General features: G+C 36.5%; 1 protein-coding gene across 2 annotated transcripts in view; it reads right to left on the bottom strand.

Annotated features, from left to right (window-relative positions):
* CFTR (CF transmembrane conductance regulator) overlaps window positions 1-19,686 on the bottom strand; it is a 103,241-nt gene that overhangs the window by 46,270 nt on the left and 37,285 nt on the right. For both annotated transcript variants that reach the window (XM_087723644.1, XM_087723643.1), the window contains exons 7-13: window positions 19,546-19,671; window positions 16,099-16,345; window positions 14,330-14,422; window positions 13,185-13,367; window positions 11,753-11,944; window positions 4,097-4,191; window positions 3,634-3,720 (exon numbers count right to left, since the gene is read on the bottom strand). In XM_087723644.1, the coding sequence (XP_087579770.1) occupies window positions 3,634-3,720; window positions 4,097-4,191; window positions 11,753-11,944; window positions 13,185-13,367; window positions 14,330-14,422; window positions 16,099-16,345; window positions 19,546-19,671 (1,023 nt within the window). The remainder of the gene's footprint in view (window positions 1-3,633; window positions 3,721-4,096; window positions 4,192-11,752; window positions 11,945-13,184; window positions 13,368-14,329; window positions 14,423-16,098; window positions 16,346-19,545; window positions 19,672-19,686) is intronic.

Below are 19,686 nucleotides of genomic sequence, written 5' to 3'. Positions count from 1 at the left end.
ATATCTGACTATAGGTAATTGTCAAATTACAACTGTTCATTCAGCTATCATTCAAAGATATAATGGAACTGAAAAAAATTACTTACAACCAATGGTGGGTTTCAAATTTTTTAGAACCTCTTCTGTAGGTGTGGCCTGCTTTGTCACATGGCTGGCAAGCCACTCCCACAAAGGAGGCCACACCTACAGAAGAGGTTCTAAAAAAATTTGAAACCCACCACCGGCCCAAGCCAACTCCCAAGGTGGTTGTTGTGGGGAAAATATGATGAGGAAGGAGTATGTTTGCCACTTTCAATCATTTATAAAAATAATAAAAGCAGGATAAAAATCAAATAAATAAAGAAATCCATCCATCCTTGTGTTCCTTGATTTTCAGTGTCTTTTAATAAAGTCAACCACAGTAACCTTCTAGATTGGCTGTAGGGATTGAGAATTAGGAAAATCCTTTTATGTGATTCTCTTCATGTTTAATAACCACATGAAAGCACTGAATGGGGTCACCCACCATTTTAGATTTTGGTATCAGCATGAATATGATACCCAATTGTATCTTTCAAACCTAATCTATGCAGTTCTGGATGTGGGAGGAATTGTCTCACGGATCAACTAGACCATTCAGAAGCTTCCATTGGTCCAGAATGCACTGGCACAGGTAATCTGGGCATCTCTTCATGCAGCTATGTGACATCTCCACTTTGCAAGCTATACTGATTTCTAGTATACTTCCAGGTATGATTCAAGGTCCTGGTTGTTGCTACAAAGTCTAAACTTGCATAAGGCTAGGTTATTTGAGGGACTGCCTATCTGCCATGTTTTGTATATGGACCAAAAGACTTTGCATACTCCAGGTATTCCCCCCATTTTCCTAGATCCATGTGGTAGTATTACTGAAGGCCTTAAAGACTTGACTATTTCCCCAGGTTTTGGATTATGGGATGTGTTTTGTAGATGTTTTTGTATGGTGTCCATCTGTAGATTCATCTTGTGTTGCATTTGTATTTTAAGTTTTTTTTTCCAGTTTTGCTATATTGTTAATCACTCAGACTTATTTGGTAATCAGGTGGAGCTTAAGTCAACTAAGTCTTCTGCAGACTTCAAGTGATTAGAAAAATGAAGAAACAATGCATCAATGGCAGGGAGAGGGGAGGGGGGAGGAAGGAAGGAAAGAAGAAAGGAAAAAAATAGGGAAAAATTAACAGTAAAAAAATAGCAAGTTTCAAACTAAACTTTCTACATGTCCAGAAAGTTTTACAATATTATATTGGTCAGAAAGAGAAAATGAACCTGGTAATCACATTCATGATGGGTAGAGGATGAAGTCAGAATAATGGCATCCATTTCTGCTCTCCAAAAATGATTGCTGGCCTATTCTGGACATGAGTCAAGCTGGCTATGAGGATAAGCCTTTTATAGCTCTATTTCCTTTTCTATTCTGGTTCCTCAAGAGAAAGGGTGTGATGGTAGTTCTTCACCTGGATAGCACGGTACAGGGGTGGGTTCCTCACGGTTCTCCCCTGTTCGCATGAACCGGTTCATCGGTGAACCCGGAAGTAATTAACTTCCAGGAACGCCGGTACCGGTCCTGGCCCCTGTCGCTGCAAAGCGCCCTTTTGCCGGCGCATTGCAGCTCACTTGCTCATTCCCCCGCCCATCCGCAGCTCGCTCCCTCGCTCGCCCGCCCACCCGCACTAAGCCCAGCCTGCCGCTCACTGATTGGCTGGAGTCCAGCCAATCGGTGAGCGGGCTGGAGGCGAAGCGAAGCTTTTTTCGCGCTTGGCCTACATTTGAAAATTCCCTTCAGCCTTCGCTTGCTGCTTCCCTTTCCGGTAAGCAACAAAGCCCAAGCAGCGGGACTCGGGAGGCTTCGGGTGGGTGGCGGCACTACACGGCCGAAGCTGGGTGGGGGGGCAGCATTAGCGTTAGCAGCGTTAGTGGTGGCGGCATTAGCGGCGTTAGCAGCAGCAGTGGCAGTAGTGGCGGCGGCGTTAGCAGTGTTAGTGTCGTTAGCGTCGTTAGCGTCGTTAGCGTCGTTAGCGTCGTTAGTGGCGTTAGCGTCGTTAGCGGCGTTAGCGTCGTTAGCGGCGTTAGCGGCGTTAGCGGCGTTAGCGGCGTTAGCGGCGTTAGCGGCGTTAGCGGCGTTAGCGGCGTTAGCGGCGTTAGCGGCTAAGTGGGGGGTGGCGGCCTAGCTTACGCAAAAGCCACGGGCTCGCGTGTACTACGCGACCGAAGGCGGGTGGGGGCGGCGGCGGCAGCAGCAGCGGCATTAGCGGTAGCAGCAGTAGCAGCATTAGCGGCGGCGGCATTAGCGGCGTTAGCGGTGGCGGTAGTGGCGGCGGTGGTAGTGGCGGAGGCAGTAGCGACGGCGGCGGTAGTGGCGGTAGTGGCGGTAGCAGCTGAAGTGGGGGGGTGGCTTACCTTTCACGAGGGAAGGCCTCGGGCTCGCGTACCGTGGGCTCGCGTGCACTACACAGCCGAAGGCAGGAGCGGCATTAGCGGCAGCGGCGGTAGCAGCGGTAGCATTAGCAAGCCACTCCCATCCGATCACATAGGTGGCAAGCCACACCCACAAAGGAGGCCACGCCCACCGAGTAGGTTCGAACAAATTTTGAAACCCACCCCTGGCACGGTAGTATGATCCAAATGACTACCAACAACTGGCAGCCAGACTACATTGAAGAATTGGCAGTTAATGACAGTTGGCAGCCAAACATCTTTGTAGAATTTCCATCTCTCTAAATACATGGCAACGGATAAACAAAATGGGCCTAACAGGGTATATTGAGGCTGGTTTCCAGCGAGGCTTAAAAACCACAGCTGTGTCGTAACTTCAGTTTACGATACCGTGTGGAAGATGTGGGGTCTTGTCTCTACCCCTGAGTGTGACTGTGATGCTCCTCACCACAGTCACATTACCACATTGTGTCCAATACATAATCTGGTAGTGTACCACATTATGTATCGACATATGTGTCCCAATGTCCATCAAGTGCTTACACTGGCCCAATGTCTGATAGATAGACCACCCTGTCCTTGAATGGCTGGATGGACTGGACATTAACATTTGAACTACTATAAGTCCATGTATTTGCCATACGCTAAATAAATCAATCTTCAAGAGAAGAGTCCTCCAAATGGGTTTTTTATCTGCTGTGGCTCTTATGTTTGTAAGTGATCAACAAAAGAAGCCATCATATTCCAGTAGGTTTATAAAGAGGATTAATAGATCTTCAATTATCTTTTTCAGGCCCAGTTACACAAGCATTTGTAAAGGATGGTGATCATTTAAATTCCATTATAAACCTGATAATGCTAAATTACAAAGGAAGTTTAACAAGCAGAAAATGTTATCATGCTTAATGGAATGACTAATGTGCACATGTTAATGTAAAAAAATAATATTCAGATTGGAATAATGAAATGAAAATGAATACAAGGATTTATTAGAATTGGAGCAGTTGTTTGCTTTTTTCATAGGCCCTTAAATAATTTAACAAGTACAAATTTCCTAAACTGATGTTCTCCATTAGATGTTTTTACTGGATGCCAACACTGCTCTTCATAAATCATTTGCTATGTCCTTGTACAATATCATTTTATCTAGTAGTTAACCAAATATATCAAAACATATCCTACCTTTTAAATATTTCTTTCTCTGTTAACATGTCTAAATAACCAAAAGGAGAATCCAAGAGATACAAATCAGCATCTTTATACACTGCTCTAAATAGATGAGAAAGAAATTTAGTTAGCTTTCATTAAGATATATGCTAAAACCTAAATACTGTTTTGATTAATTATTTTGCTTTAATTACAATCTTGAATTATTGTTATATGAGATAAAATATATTTAACCAAAGCAAATTCAATTAAACAAGAAATAGGCAAAATGCAGCAATCGACAGTTATAAAACTTTAAAATACAGGAATTATGTAATATTAAATTTTAATCTTATATATCCATTCATCAAAAGTAAGTTCCATTAAACTAAATGGTACAATATTCTGATTTTACAAATCAAAATATTTAACATGTATTTAAGAACAAGTGAAATTTAATTCTATTTATTAAAAACCACATACAATTATTTCCACTCACCTAGCTAAAGAAATTCTGGCTCGTTGACCTCCACTGAGAGTTATTCCACCTTCTCCTAAAACTGTGTCATCTTTCTCTGCAAACTTTGAAATATCCTATTGAAATATTGTATAAAGATCTTAATTTTCCATTTTCAGAGCAACATTACTTTTCAATATACAGCATCTTAGGTAAAAAAAACCAGAATGATAAGTTTTCATAACAATGCTCTTGTTTTAGGCTAAGAAGATGTATAGCAAACCCCACACTCAATCACAGCAATGTTATTATCAATTGGGTAATAAAACATTTGCACGTAACAACCAAGCTTGGAAAACACCAAGGACTCTACAGTCCAGTCCTGAGTTACATATATTTTCTTCTTTTGGAAATATTTTTTTCACATGACTGAGCAAGAGCCAATGATTATAATAATAAAATACCTCAGAGTAAAACTCATAGATAAAGGTAAATGTTCCCCTTGCACATACAGTATGTGCTAGTCAGTGACATGCGGTCAGCTTTAGGCCTGGTGAGGCACTTTTTAGACTTGTGGACTTCAACTCCCCGAATTCCACAGCCAGGCATGCTCAGTTCTGATTTAAAGCAACAGCATTTTCCCCCCTTGCAAAATAAGTTTTCCCATTCTTTTTCTTCTCCCTCCCCCTCCATCCTCCCTCTTTCCCTCCCTCCCCCCTCTCTCAAACAGACACACGCACACAGAGAACTTCGATCCCTCTCTCATTCACTTTCTCAAAAACAAACACAGAAGTTGGATTGGATATATTTTCCAAAGGCTTGAAAGCAGCTCCTCTGCCATACCCCCCCTTCCCCTGCTGCCTTCCGATCAAACTTTTTGAATTCCTCCCCCTCCCCACACACGCACCTTTTCCAGCTGTTTCAGAGATGATTTCAACTCTGCTTCTGCCTGCCCTGCCCTGCCCTCCCCTCATGAAAGGCCAGAGCTCTGTCAGACTGAGCTAGTTGCTCCCAGAGAACTCTAAAAAGCCTCTAAAAATGCCCTTTACAGGAGGCGAGAGAATACGTGCCTCATTTGCATAAGGAATTCTTCGCATTTTAACCCTTGCTTAACTCTTAAAAGGCGAAAAATTCCTTATGCACAAGAGGCCCCTATTTCTCTGGCCTCCTCCTATGGTTAACACAAAGCACTGTTCCAAGTCACTGTGAATCTGGCAGCAACTACCTTGGCTTTAACTATTTTTAAAAAATTCTTTAAAATTCTTTTTCTTTTCCTCATGACTGGTGAGGCCACGCCTCCCTTGCCTCTAGTGACTTCACGTCCCTGGTGCTAGTTGCTCCTGACTCTAGGGGGTGGTGCTCATCTCTGTTTCAAAGCCGAAGAGCCAGCGCTGTCTGAAAATGTCTCTTTGGTCATGTGGCCGGCATGACTAAATGCCGAAGGTACACAGAATGCTGTTAACTTCCCACCAAAGGTGGTTCCTATTTTTCTACTTGGATTTTTACATGTTTTTGAACTGCTAGGTTGGCAAAAGCTGGGACAAGTAACAGGAGCTTACTCCATTATGCAGCACTAGGGATTTGAACTGCCAAACTGCCGACCTTTCTGATCGACAAGCTCAATACCTTAGCCACTGAGCTACCGCATCCCATAGACCTTAATAAAATGTCATGAATAATTCATAAATAAAAAGTATAGAAGACCAAAATAAAATGAAGTAACTCATTTTTAAATTATTACACACATGTTTCAGGTTAATATAGGTTATAATAGGCTAAATGACATATGGCTTCTAATGAAAGAATGACAATTGTAAGGCAATCATTACATGAAACTGTATGCTCAAACTTTTTTCCAAAAACTTATAGCATAAAATTTGTTTTGTTTATAGATACAACATAGCAACAAAACATTTTTTGTTAGCAATTGTAAATCTGAATATTATCAGTACAGTGAATTCATTATTTATTTCATTTTGTCAACATTCACATCACTTCATATTTGCATTAGCCATTAATAGATTGCTTGTATTTAAATTTTAGCTAATGGGACTCAACATAATATTTGACCCTTGAACTTTTTTGAATAGGATAATACTCCAGCCCTATTTATGTAACCATCTGGAATCTGCTAATTCCTTCCTTTTATTACAATAACAACTTGTTTTTAAACTTTGTTTTCCTGTAATTCAACAATTTCTAAACCAGAGAAAAAACAGTTCTCTTCTCCCACAATGCTTAGTTTATTAAGTAGGCTTCACGTGATGCTTGACAGATATTCTTGGCAGTATTCTGATGTATAATAGCTAATGATCACTCCTAGGCACATTCTGTTTGACACTTTCATGGAATCCCAAGGGGCTGATGAATTAGAAATTGCCTTTGAAAAAGTCTTGGACTTCTTCTCTGGAACTAATGACATAGGTAAATTACTTTTCCTTTAATTACATTTTCTACTGATTTGTGATATTTCCTGAATTCTTTTTGTTTTATATCTAGCATTACATTGATAACACTTAATATTCATTTAGTGACAAAGTCAGTAATTTCACATGAGGTTCTTTAAGAACAGGCTTTGTTCTTAAGAGACTGGTTTTAATTAAACTCTAGAAATGTGTTCCCTCTGAAGTTCTGCTATATTGCCTCATAGTGACTGTTTGTGGGAGTTGTGGGATGATGGCAGTGGTGAGGTCAGGACTGTTCCAGAAGGGATGAATGAAGAACAGTGAGAATATATGGCAATGTATTTCCAGCAGTGTCATTCAAGGCATGAAGTTTATCTCAGTTGCCCAGTTGCCCAGGTAAAAGGGCAGGCACTTACAGTATAGCAGGCAGAGGTGATAAAAGAAGCTACTAGAGCTGGGTGATCATTTTAATGATAACATTAAAGGCATCATTTCATACATTCATGTGTAGGAGAAGGCAATCATAACTCACTAAGATGGAGGGACAAGATAGGTGGACTCAATTACAGCAGTGACACTTGAATTGTTGGAAAACCTGAAGGTTCAGCTTGGGGAATGATATATATGATGACTAAAAGTTAATGCAAGCTTGCTAGTACATAATCAATAAATCAAATCTGTCAATTAAGGATAGATGATAGATAGATAGATAGATAGATAGATAGATAGATAGGTAGGTAGGTAGGTAGGTAGGTAGGTAGGTAGGTAGGTAGGTAGGTAGGTAGATAGTAGATAGACAGACAGACAGACAGACAGATATTGATAAACTGCACAAGCCTGATTATTACTGCTTTAGTCCAAGTCGTTTCATTTTCAATAAAACAAGCCAACAGTTACTATAATTCTTTCTTTCCACATTCCCATATCTGATTTTTGTAATCTGTGCAATGAAAAAATCAGCACCTGAATTTCAATACATAAAGACTCCCTGAGTACACAGTTAAACATTGTTGTTTATCAACTGCTAAAGATTCCCAAACCACAATGTATGTTTACCAAAGGTGTGTGAGTAGAGGTTTCAACATGACTTTAGTGTTGATCTTAACACTAACACTCTTGCATAACATAAATTAGAGTCATAAATTCTATTTCAAAGAACTGCAATTTAAGTCTATTATACAGTATACTAACAAGACAATGTTATTCAGTTAAACAATTTATTATGGCATTTTGTCATCTGAAATATTTGCCTATAATAGTATAATTACTTTGCAAAACTAATATACATTCTGGATTACCCAAAAGTATGGTTGCTCACATGACTAAGTTTATAACAGCCTTCCTGTACCAGTAAAAACATATTTTACCAGTAATTCAGAATTTTGCTTTTCACAATGGCCAACTAAAAGCCTTGAGATGCTTGTAGGAACATGACGGAGATATAGACCCATTCCCAACATTACATTTCAACTGATTGAAGGGATGTTGTCTTTAATACAGAGCTAACATTAACTCTTAAGAACAAGTAGTCTTGATAGACCTGAAATTACTTTATACATTTCCTTTGAATGGATTAATATATTCACACTGCGCATAGGTTTTTGTCTTATACTAGTGTTTTCATGTTTATCAAAAATAAATCTTAACATAAATGGAAAATAATCCTAAACATCTGTAGAGTAACATTGTGATAATTCTATTGGGATCAAATATTATATGTTATTAAATAGAATTATGCACACATTAAGTAAAAAAAATCAAACTATAATTTACTAACCAATCAATATATTTTATAAAATGATATTTGAAGTTAACAGATACATCCTTTAGGATTGAACTGGGGTATCAATGAAATTGGTAAATAAATTCTGTAAACCATAAAACAGTCTACAAGCTACAAACATAAGTTAGCAACATGAAAAAATGCAAGATAATGCTGTAAGGAATTTAATACTCAATTCAATCTGAAAATGATAAAGAAAAAGATAGTATGAAAATTCTAGGCAATGAATAAAGAAAAAGTTTTTAAATATTGGCAGTCTATAGATTAATATTAAATTTAGGGCTCCAGAGCCACATGCCCAAATTGGCTACAGGAAAAATAGGAAGGTGTGGATAAAGGTAATTAGAGAAGGAGAAAAGGAATTTACTGTATGACTGTATTCATGTCAAAACAATTTTTCAGCATATTTTTTCACAGCAATTTAAACACAGCTTAGACTTTTTTGTAGTCTAGTTTAAGCTTTTTTTAAAAAAAACCAATCCATATTCAAGAAGCTTTACTCATTAAAAATACAGCATCAAAATCACAAAACTACAAGAATAGTTCCTAACCATTTGAAAATGTGTAACTTTACAAGCTATCAAAACTTTTCCTGTGCAAAGCTCAAAAGTTTGCAATTGATGTAAAACTTGAGTTATCCCAATAAGAGTATTAACCCTTGGTCATATATGTATTTTTAACAATTCATATTCATAGTGAGCACATCTATTATTAAATATCTGTATTAGAATAGAAACATGTCCTGATTATGAAAACTCTTTATATGGAAGCCGCCACTATTTCTTGGGTTTAATCAATAAATTAAAGTTCAGACACAAAGAGGTAACTTAGAAGTAAGGCCAACTGTATTGATTGCGAATTAGGAAAAATTCTATTCTATTCTATTTTTTTATCTACTCTACTCTACTCCACTCTGTTCTATTCCATTCCACTCATCTTGGATGGGTAACTGTCATTCTGTTTTTTTGTCTACGTGTTAACTGAAATTCATCCCACTTGGAATATTTGGATATTTTTATTATATTCTCATTAGAACCTATATTAATTTAAGTCCCAAGGTTTAAATGTTTATTCATGTTGTCCTTGCTTTTTTCTACTTCCAGAAACACTTTAAGATGAGTTCGCAAAAAGAAAGCACCCCTTTAAGAAGATGTTGGATAGACATTTGTCTGAAACGGTATAGGGTTTCCTTCCTAGGCAAGGTCCCTTCCAACTCTGCTATTGTATTGTATTGTATCCAAATAAAACCTATTTCACAAAATAATAAGGTGATTCATAGTTAAACAGCACACACCTTTAAGTATTCCCAATTCTAGCTCAAAGTATTTTTGTACTGAAACCTATACCACATTTCTTACGCACAAAATCAAAAACTAATAAAGTACTACACCCTCTGAAATATGCTTTCATTCCACATTACAGAACGAACATTTTCTCCTGATATCTCAGACCTAGAAAGTTATGTAAACTATTTTCTTCTGCTTTCGTAAGTGCATAATTGCATTTGATAAAATGCGGTACCTGACACATCTCCTGTAATTGCTCCAGAGAAATTTGATGATAAATTTATCAGGAACAGATTGCACACCAGTCAATCTTTCAATGAATAAATGTCTTAATCCAAGATGCCAAATAACTGAGGTATGAACGGAGGAGAAATTACATAACCACTCACTTGACAATATATAACACAAATGACTTTCAAAAACAGGATATTTCCAGAACGCATTTAAATATGACAGCACTATCTTGCAGGTGTAATACATGAGCAAAAGAGGAGATGGGATAGTACTGGATATCACACTGTAAACTTATTTTGAACTGGTATTTCCAATTCCTAAAATATACAGCAGCTTATCTGACTTTCTGTATGCATGGCTTTATGTGGATTATCAGATGACATCAGAACTATAAGATGTCCAAATTGTACAGCACTATAAATGAGTTTTGTATTTATTTATTAATAAAATTTATATGGTTGGTAAATTCACATATAGTGACTCTGGACGGCTTACAGAAATAAATCCCAATACAAAAGCCAATAATTTCCCACCATTCCTTGCCGAACAATTAAACCAACCTCACAATTGGCTCCATATCACCATGGGATTCCCAGGGTCATTGACAAAACTATGTTTTCAGGGCCTTTTGAAAGATGTCAAACTGAGGGCCATTTATTTTTGCATGATGTTCCATAGGAAGAATGCTACCATAAAGAAGGCCCTTCTTGATCCCACCAGATGGAGCTCTTTAAGAGTGGGGACTTGAAACAAATCCTGCCTCTGCACTCTGGTTGAGATAACTGTGAAAAGATAATAATTGATCTCAGGGCATGTCAAACTCCCAGTCCATGGGCCAGATGCACCACTTGCTGGCCACGCCCACACCTGGTTTAGCGAAAGGGAAAAAGTCCTGATACATTATGTGACGTCACCATGACGACATGAGTTTGACACCCCTGTTTTAAATCCAATACCTTGAATTGGATCCAGAAGGAAATCAGCAGCCAATGTAGCCTCTGTAGAAGAGGTAACAGATGCGCAAATCTAGATTCTCACAAAATTGAGCCACCACATTTTGAGCCAATTGGAGTTTCTGGATACTTTCAAGGCCAGCTCCATGTAGGGTATATTGCAGTAATCAAAATAGGTGGTGACTAAGGCATGGATGACTTGTGAGCAGGATTATTAGTCCAGGAAAGGGCATAACTGATGCACAACCCACAGATGCTCAGAGATCTTCTAGCCATGACCACCACCTGTTCCTACAATTAGCATTGTAGTGATACATGAATCAGGCTCTGTCTCTGAACCTTTGATTTAACATATTGGAGTTTTTTAATACTTTTCTTTGCAGACCATATTCAGCAACCAAGTGGCATGCATTTGACTTTGTGACATAGTTTACTTATCACTTTTGGTAGCAGGATCACAAAGCAGAGTGCCTGACAATAGGGTTTATTCATGAAACCGCAATATTTTAGTATACTATAAAACACAACCAACCAATTCTTCTTCAGGTATACACATTAATATCTTGCAGACTATCATATAATAGCTCAGAGTAATATTTCTTGATACTACTTCTTTCAGATCATACTTTTAATAAGCTATACTTAAATATAACTATATATTTCTAAAAATTGGGTGTTTGTTTTTTAAAGTAACTTTACGTTCATTGTAATTTAGAAATATTCATTTCTTTATTTAGAAATATTTAGTCTACTTCTGTGTAGATTGTTCTATGATCTTAATACACATTGCTCCATTTATAAGATCAGCATAAGAAATAAAATTGCCTTTTTTCAACAACAAAAAATATAGCTACAACAATTAAGTGAATGGCACATGTATGGGGTTCATATAACGCCATACATGTTATAGACATGTTTTAATTATTTAAAAGTTACACTGTATTTTCCATAATGTGCTACAATTAATTTTTATTGTATTTTATCTTCAAGTAATTTGTTTATAATCATGAAGAAAATGTAGAAGATTGAAGACTGACCTCTTCTAACTGACAGGCTTTGATGACACTCTTATATCGGTATTCATCATAAGAAACACCAAATATTATGTTTTCTTTAATTGTTCCAGGCATGATCCATGACACTTGAGGGCAAAAGGAAATCCTTCCACTGTGTTTGATTTTACCTTCTAAAGGTTCCAACTCTCCCATGATCAGCATTAGAAGAGAAGTCTATTATTAAGAATGTTAGCAATAATTAATATATGTTCATTAGGTCTGTACAACATATACATTGTTCTACTAAACTTAACTGTTATTATTCTGCTATTTGTAGACTAATGTAACATACCAGTCAGATTTAATCTTTAAAACAATATCAAATAAATGTTTAAATGTCTGCTTAATTCTAGCAGAGCTCAAAATGTACAATTATTAAAAACTCAGGAAAGACAGTCTAGATCAGGGCTGTAAAACTTGCAGCCCGCAAGCCAGATGCATCATGTGCTGGCCATACCCATGCCGATTTCGCAAAAGGGAAAAAAGTCCTGATAAATCATGTGATGCCGTCGTGATGACACGAGTTTGACACCCCTAGTCTAGAGAAAAGGTAAGGATTCCTCTTGCACATATGTGCTAGTCATTCCCAACTTTAAGAGACAGTGCTCATTTTTGTTTCAAAGCCGAAAAGTCAGTGCTGTCTGAAGATGTCTCCATGGTCATGTGGCTGGCATGACTAAATGCCGAAGGCACACGGAACACTGTTATCTTCCCACCAAAGATGGTTCATATTTTTCTATTTGCATTTTACTTGCTTTTGAACTGCTAGGTTGGGACAAGTAATGGGAGCTCACGTGGCTACGTGGCACTAGGGATTTGAACCGCTGAACTGCTGACCTTTCAGATCGACAAGCTCAGCGTCTTAGCCACTGAGCCACCGCGTCCCTCTGGTCTAGATATTAGCATTTAATTGCAATGTTTCAACTTTAAAAGGCAAAAGAAATGCAAAAATGTGAAAATGTAAACTCTAAATCTGATGCTTACCTGTGCCTTTTAAAAATACAATTGATTAATTTTAATATCATTATATTATATAAATAATCTGTGCTGGTCTTGCATTCCGTGATATTTATTTGAGCATTTTATTTCAATATTAGTTTGAAAAATCTTCAGAAAGCTATGGAATACATATTCCAAAATCAAATACCAAGAATCTACTTTAATTGGAAATAATAATCTACTAGCAATCAGCATATATCAACAATTGAGAATATATGTCAAAAACAAATGCAAGCACCAAAATCTGATTTCCTTAATTCTTTGCAGAATTTACTCCTTTTGACATTCTTAGCATGGAAATAAATATGAAGTCAGGCACAGTATGAAAAACTATTGAGCAGAATAAGAGTAAAAAAAAACATGTTTTAACATGAATTAACATGTTTATATTTTAGCAATCAGGGATTTTTTTTACCTTGCCTGCTCCAGTAGATCCAGCAACAGCAAGCAGTTCTCCCTTTTCAATCTTGAAGTTGATGTCTTTAAGGACAGGAGTAAAATGAAGAGTGAAATTAGTGAAGAAGAGACCACCATTTGTTGATGACATCTTATTATTATCGTTCTCCTGTTTTGTTTTTGTAAAGATCTCTCCACTTCCCTGAAAGAAAAGAAAGAAAGATAATCCTTCAAATTGTAAAACACCAAAGAGTAATGTAGGCTTGTTTGATTATATCTGACTTTACATTTTGGACATTTGTCATATATAATGTTCCCACCTCCTATTTTTATCACAATAATGATATTGTTATTGTTATAAGAGCCAAGGTGGCGCAGTGGTTAAATGCAGCACTGCAGGCTACTGCTAGATCAGCAGTTCAGCGGTTCAAATCTCACCGGCTCAGGGTTGACTCAGCCTTCCATCCTTCCGAGGGGGGTAAAATGAGGACCCAGATTGTTGGGGGCAATATGCTGACTCTCTGTAAACCGCTTAGAGAGGGCTAAAAGCCCTATGAAGCGGTATATAAGTCTACTGCTATTGCTATTGCTATTATAGGTGGTTTGGCTGAGAGACAATATAGCCCTCTGCCATTCCTTCTAATATTTACTTCATATCCTTTGTCCATTTCTTTATCCCATCAAAATTATTTCATTTGTTGTTGTTATTTTCAAAATATCTGGCATATCTGAATTAGTAGTTAGTTTACAGTGAGACTGTACCATGTGTTTGTTTATATATGCTTTTTTAAAAATGCTGTAAGTTCAATTATCTTTTGATTTAGGATAGAATCCTCCTCCCTCTATAAATACACTGCTGGCAATTAAGCAATTTTGCAGCCCATTTTTTAATTCATCTTATACTCTGACATGGAGAGGATTGTAATATAATAACAATAATGCTACTTATTAGTGTTGTTAGACTGCAAATCATTTTCTTTTAGTAATAATGAACTAGTTGAAGTAGCTCCAACTGCTGCTACATACTAATCTATCCATTTTTATACTATTGCCAAAGTCATTAAATATTGTCATATTTTAAGGGTGAAACTATTCTGTGAGTGCTGTCAGCCTTCCTAGAGTGTGGCATGGTGCCATGCAACAATAATCAAATTGTAGTATTACCTCATCCCAAAAAGCTGTTACTTTATCCAGTTCAAGCCCCGTGGTTGTTAAATTATATTCCAGTGTTTTGTATTCTTCTTTTTGCAAAAAATCCTGTAAATTTAATTGTGAGAGTTTTAAAGACATATAACATACTGAACTTTGTATATTTAAATGCTTCTTTTTTATTTTCCAGTTCTCTCACCAAATAATGTCAATTAAAAGATGGAAATGAATAACTATAAATAGCATACCTACTCCAATGAAAATGTATATTGAAAGCTGTGCCATGATATGGTGGGAAAATGTCATTATATAAACTGTTATTATATCTGAATTCTTATTACTTCTTAAGTCAAAAATATGAACCAGCCAAACTCACCTCTATTAACCCAAACTATGCCATAGTCGCTTCCTATTACAATAGTTGGACTAGTAATGTGCTCTATTTGGGTCTATCCTTGAAGAATAAGGGAAAGCGGGTGGGACATGGTTGAAATCTTTAAATATTTTAATATGAATAAGGTTCTATATAGCAGATATTTTCAATATTAAGCAAAATGACAGGTGGAAAGTTCAAAAGTAATGTTAGAAAGTTTTATCAGAGAAAGAGTAGTGGGGGCTTAGAACCAGTATCTAGCAGAGGTAGTGGGTCAATCATCTGAGTTTAAACATGCTTGAGATAAACACATGACCATTATCTGACAAAAATATAAAAAATTTAAAAAACTCAAAGGGAAGACTCAATGAACCACTAAATCTTTTTCTGCTGTCAGTTTTCTACGTTTCTATAAAGAAGCTACCATTGGAATGGAAAGAGGCAGCATTTTTCTTCTCCCTAACAAATTTATGTGGCTGCCAATTTTAATGAAATAACTCTGGGCAGTTAACAAAATACATGCATAAAAATACCACACTATAAAGTCATGAAATATCAAAGAATTTAACATCAACCAAAGTTCTCCACCAAGTGCTCTCAAAATACAGAACAGGCCACAAGTACTGGTCTCAACTAGCATGGGGATCTCTGCATTTGAGCTAGGTCTTCAAGACTTTCCAGAAGACTGACAGGGTTGAGGCCATCTGAATCCAGAGATGAGGCTGTTCCATAGGGCAGACATTAGAAAAACTAAACACACTGACGGATTCCACTAGATGACATGGTTTCACAGAAAATACCTGCAATATATCTACTCTGCCATAACTGGTGGGGTAGGGAGGCTCTAGGACCCATCTGTGAGACAATATAATGAGTGTGTCCCGATATATTTAGGTCAGCTCTGGGAGATCCATTAGTTGCCTATGAGCTTCTGAATATGATTCAAGGTGCTATTTGTCACTTACAATACTATAATACTATCCAAGACACCATTTCCTTTGGCAATCATCTACCTATCCAGCCACTCCTACTGGACTAGGAGAGAGTTGATGCTATATAGTAGTGGTCTCCAACCTTGGCAAAGCAAAGCTGACTGAGAAACTCTGGGAGTTGAAGTCCACAAGTCTTAAAGTTGCCAAGGTTGGAGACCACTACTATATAGCATCGACTCTCTCCTAGTCCAGTACGGTAATTTAATGAAGCCTCAGTTCTGGGCTTTTTCTATCACTACCCACATCATCTGCAACACCCTCCTGTGGAATTTTTGTCTGCTCAGTTAAAACAAGTTTCCCAAATAGCATGTAATAAAAGTCAGTAAAATAATACCCTATTTTGTATGATAAATTGGCAAAATAAAACACCACAAAATAATAAATTATAACTTTCAAGGAATTAGGTTTAAATACTATACCTGTATCTTGTTTATTGTTCCAAGAGAATCATACCATGTCTGCACTGCCCAAGGGAATTGTCTAGTGACTGTCATTCGAAGAACAATGCAGTATGATATGGTAGTAAATATTTTTCTAAGTATAATTCCATGGTTCAGTGCGTATGGAAGGACAGCCAAAAATACCACAAAAAAACCAGAGAAGAAGAAAGCTGAACTATTGAAGTATCTCACATAAGCAGCTTTTCGAGTCAGCTTCAGTTCACTTCTGTAAAATGATAGGCAAAAACTGAAAATCCAATACAAAAATTGAAATTCTACATCTAGAATGGCATAATTCTAAAATATGAAGCAATTATGAATACAAATAAGAAAGTTTTGAAAGTTACACTAGTTTGGAATGTGTATTGGAACTATGTTTAAAAATGCAGCTGCCAATCCTTCATCAAATTATATTTTATTTAATGTGCATCTCATCCTCCCTTTGGCATCTTAGGTATAATACCTAAGTTGTCCTTTTTTATTCATAACAATGAAACTGAGTAATAGAAGTTGACAAAAAGATTGTCCAGTAAGCTTTAGGGCTAAGTGGGAATTTTAAATTCAAAATTTTTGCCTCAATCCTATAGTTTGCTTGAATCAATATTTTAACTGCTGCTACAACAACACTATACCTTCTAAGGCACAGTGCAGCTCTATAACTTCAAATTACACTGAAACCATCATTTAGATATACAGTAGCTGGCAGGTTATGACATATTGTATTTGGTACTATATCTGTTTTGCTGTCAAAATGCTAGGGATTTTAGAAAATCATATAAGCCAAAGAATCTATGGGTAAGGCCAGAATAATTATTTTCCCTGGGTAAATATGGGTATGTCTGTGCTAAGGAAGAGTGATACATTATAAAAAGAAACAAGAACAATGAAAGCAACTTCCCATTTCTTTTGTCTTAAAATTTATTTTACTTTATCTCTAATATGGCTTTGAAAAGATTCTAGAGCTAAAGTTTTCAAACTAAATACTGCCAAATAAAATAATCAAAGCATTTTGAGAAATTATCTCCTTGCATTACTTCTAGAAAGAGGAGTCTTGAAATACATATTAACTGGAGAAGGAAAGCATAGTAAATGTTTGCCTGTTAACTTGTTAGAATGCAAGGGATTTTGTGCAAAAGTTCAGGAAACAACAAAACTCCTTATTACCTTAGAGAAAGCAGTATATTTTGTTTTAAAACAGCCTTTAGCATAATGCTGTAGTAATAGGAAGTTAATCATTCAAAGAGTTTGTACCATCAAGGTTGAATTGAGAAGAAAAGCTCTTTCCCCAGAGATTTTAGTATCCTTGAGTTGATATAACCAGTCAAGCACTAAAGAAGACTATGAAGAGTTTTAGAAAAAAAATTGCAGAACTAAATATCTGACCCAAAAGACAGCAAATCAAATTCACTCTTGATATTTGGAACATGATAAGATAGGAGTGGAAAATTCTTTGCCTCAGGATTATGCCTAAACCAGGTACAATTAAATGATTTTGATTTGGTTTCCATGGAGAGAAATAAGTCATGTAAAATGAAATATTATTGTTATTCTAAATAGCAATATCTAGTAATACATGATCAGTTGGACACTCCTCCATTTAAATATCTTTAGTACTGAAATAATCATTAGTACTAGTGAATCATTATAAGTCAAACAGTGAAGATATAAATTCATGGACAATTTGGAAAAAGTAAATGAGAAAGTTAAATACAATACAAATTTGAAACAAGAGACTGGTATTTTAATGACTGAAAGTTAGAAATAGCTACTACGTACTTTAAAAAAACAATTTAATGCTGACAATGTATACATACATTAAAATATTTTGATAAATACCAATTAGACCCTCACTGCCAACACTTTTCCAGTTCTATTCTGAACTCCTTTTATTCCTTTCATTCTTAAATATTGTATTGCAATATTTCAAGATATTCAGGATCTTTAAATTAGATTGAAATGTCTTTTTCCTTAGAACATTTATTTAATCTGGTTGCAATTTTAGCATTCTTTCTATTTTCTAAAGAAGTAGAGTCCCTAATAAATTTTAACTGCAGTTATTATTTATAATTTGTACACTGTGAACTAGATACTAAGTCTCCAAGTTTTCTTTTTGGAAAAAAAAACAGAATATAATGGCACACCCAGTTCTACAATAAGTTCTGCAAAACAAATAAACTATTTATTAAAGAATTAGAATTAGAATTAGTTTATTTATAGGCCGCCCTTTTCCCTGAGGGGACTCAGGGCGGCTAACAACTTATATGGGAGGGGATACATACAGTAACATATAACATAACACATAATTAAAAGAATAAACAACATTCATTCAGCATTCGGGTGGGGGCGAATTATAATCTTTACCCCCAGGCCTGACGGGATAGCCAGCTCTTGAGGGCTGCGCGGAAGGTCTGAAGGGTGGTGAGGGTACGAATCTCCACGGGGAGATCGTTCCAAAGGGTAAACATAGAGTAATCATACAATATTTATGGAAATGACTCATATAATTCTAAATAGCAAATAATATAGTCCCAGATATAAAGTCTGAGAAAAATATCTATTCACAAATATGGGCTTTTATTATTTGTCAAACTTTTTCAGCATAGGAGTAGAATTAAACATGAATGTGAAAAAATGATTATTTTCTGCTCCATTGACATTTGGGGTCCTTTTAAAAATAAAAATCCTGTCAAACAATATAGTTAAAAAAAACACCTTAAAGAAAATCTAAAAATATGTTCCCTAGACTAGTGGTTCCCAACCTTTGGGGCACCAGGGACCAGTTCCATGGAGAGAGGTTTTCCAGTGGACCAGAGGAGGCTGCCTGCATCCCATGGATGGGGCTTCACTTGTTTGCGGGGCCCAGTTTCTGGTATGCCACAGCCCATTGCCAGTCCATTGGAGATCCCTGCGCTACAGTTCCATGACAGCAGCGCCTAAAAAGTCGGCTGGCCTCCAAAAAATTAAGAAGGGAAGGAAATTGGAAACAGGGCTCAAGTTTAAAATGTTTCCATTTATATCATTATTTTTTAACAATCTCAGAATAAATTGCATATGGCTAAAGTTTCATTTTGTTCTGTATATTGGAGTTTCAGATTATATGAAATTCAAAACATTTCTACACTATCTAAATCGGGTGTCCTCAACCAGGGGCTGTTGGCCCACTGCTGGGCCATTGCTTATTCGGAACTGGGTTACACTCCTGGGTTAAGTGATTTTTGCAAAATTATTATTCAGATAGGCCATTGTAACATAGACAAAGACAGACAGCACACCAGCTAAAAATAATTGTTTGGATCAGCATGACCCAATAGTTTTATTACAAGGATAAACTGGCAATTATTATCTTACAAACTAAATTTTTATTTCATTGTTGGGTTATGCAACATATATGCCATGCATGTAAGATGGACAAATATAAATACTTACTGTCGCAGATTTTCGATCATATTTTCCATTGCATCTTCCCAACAATAAGCCTTTACTGATTGTATATTCTCTATCATTTCTGAGGTAATTACAAGTCTTTCGTTGATTTTTCCTGCTCGCTGATCTCTGTAGATAATTATG

The sequence above is a fragment of the Thamnophis sirtalis genome, unplaced genomic scaffold (assembly GCF_051295495.1).
Source record: "Thamnophis sirtalis isolate CommonGarterSnake01/CBP01778 unplaced genomic scaffold, rThaSir2_p1.2 scaffold_9, whole genome shotgun sequence".
Classification (NCBI taxonomy): Eukaryota; Metazoa; Chordata; class Lepidosauria; order Squamata; family Natricidae; genus Thamnophis; species Thamnophis sirtalis.
The sequence above is the reverse complement of the archived record's forward strand: the minus strand, read 5'-3'. Positions and strand labels throughout refer to the sequence as shown.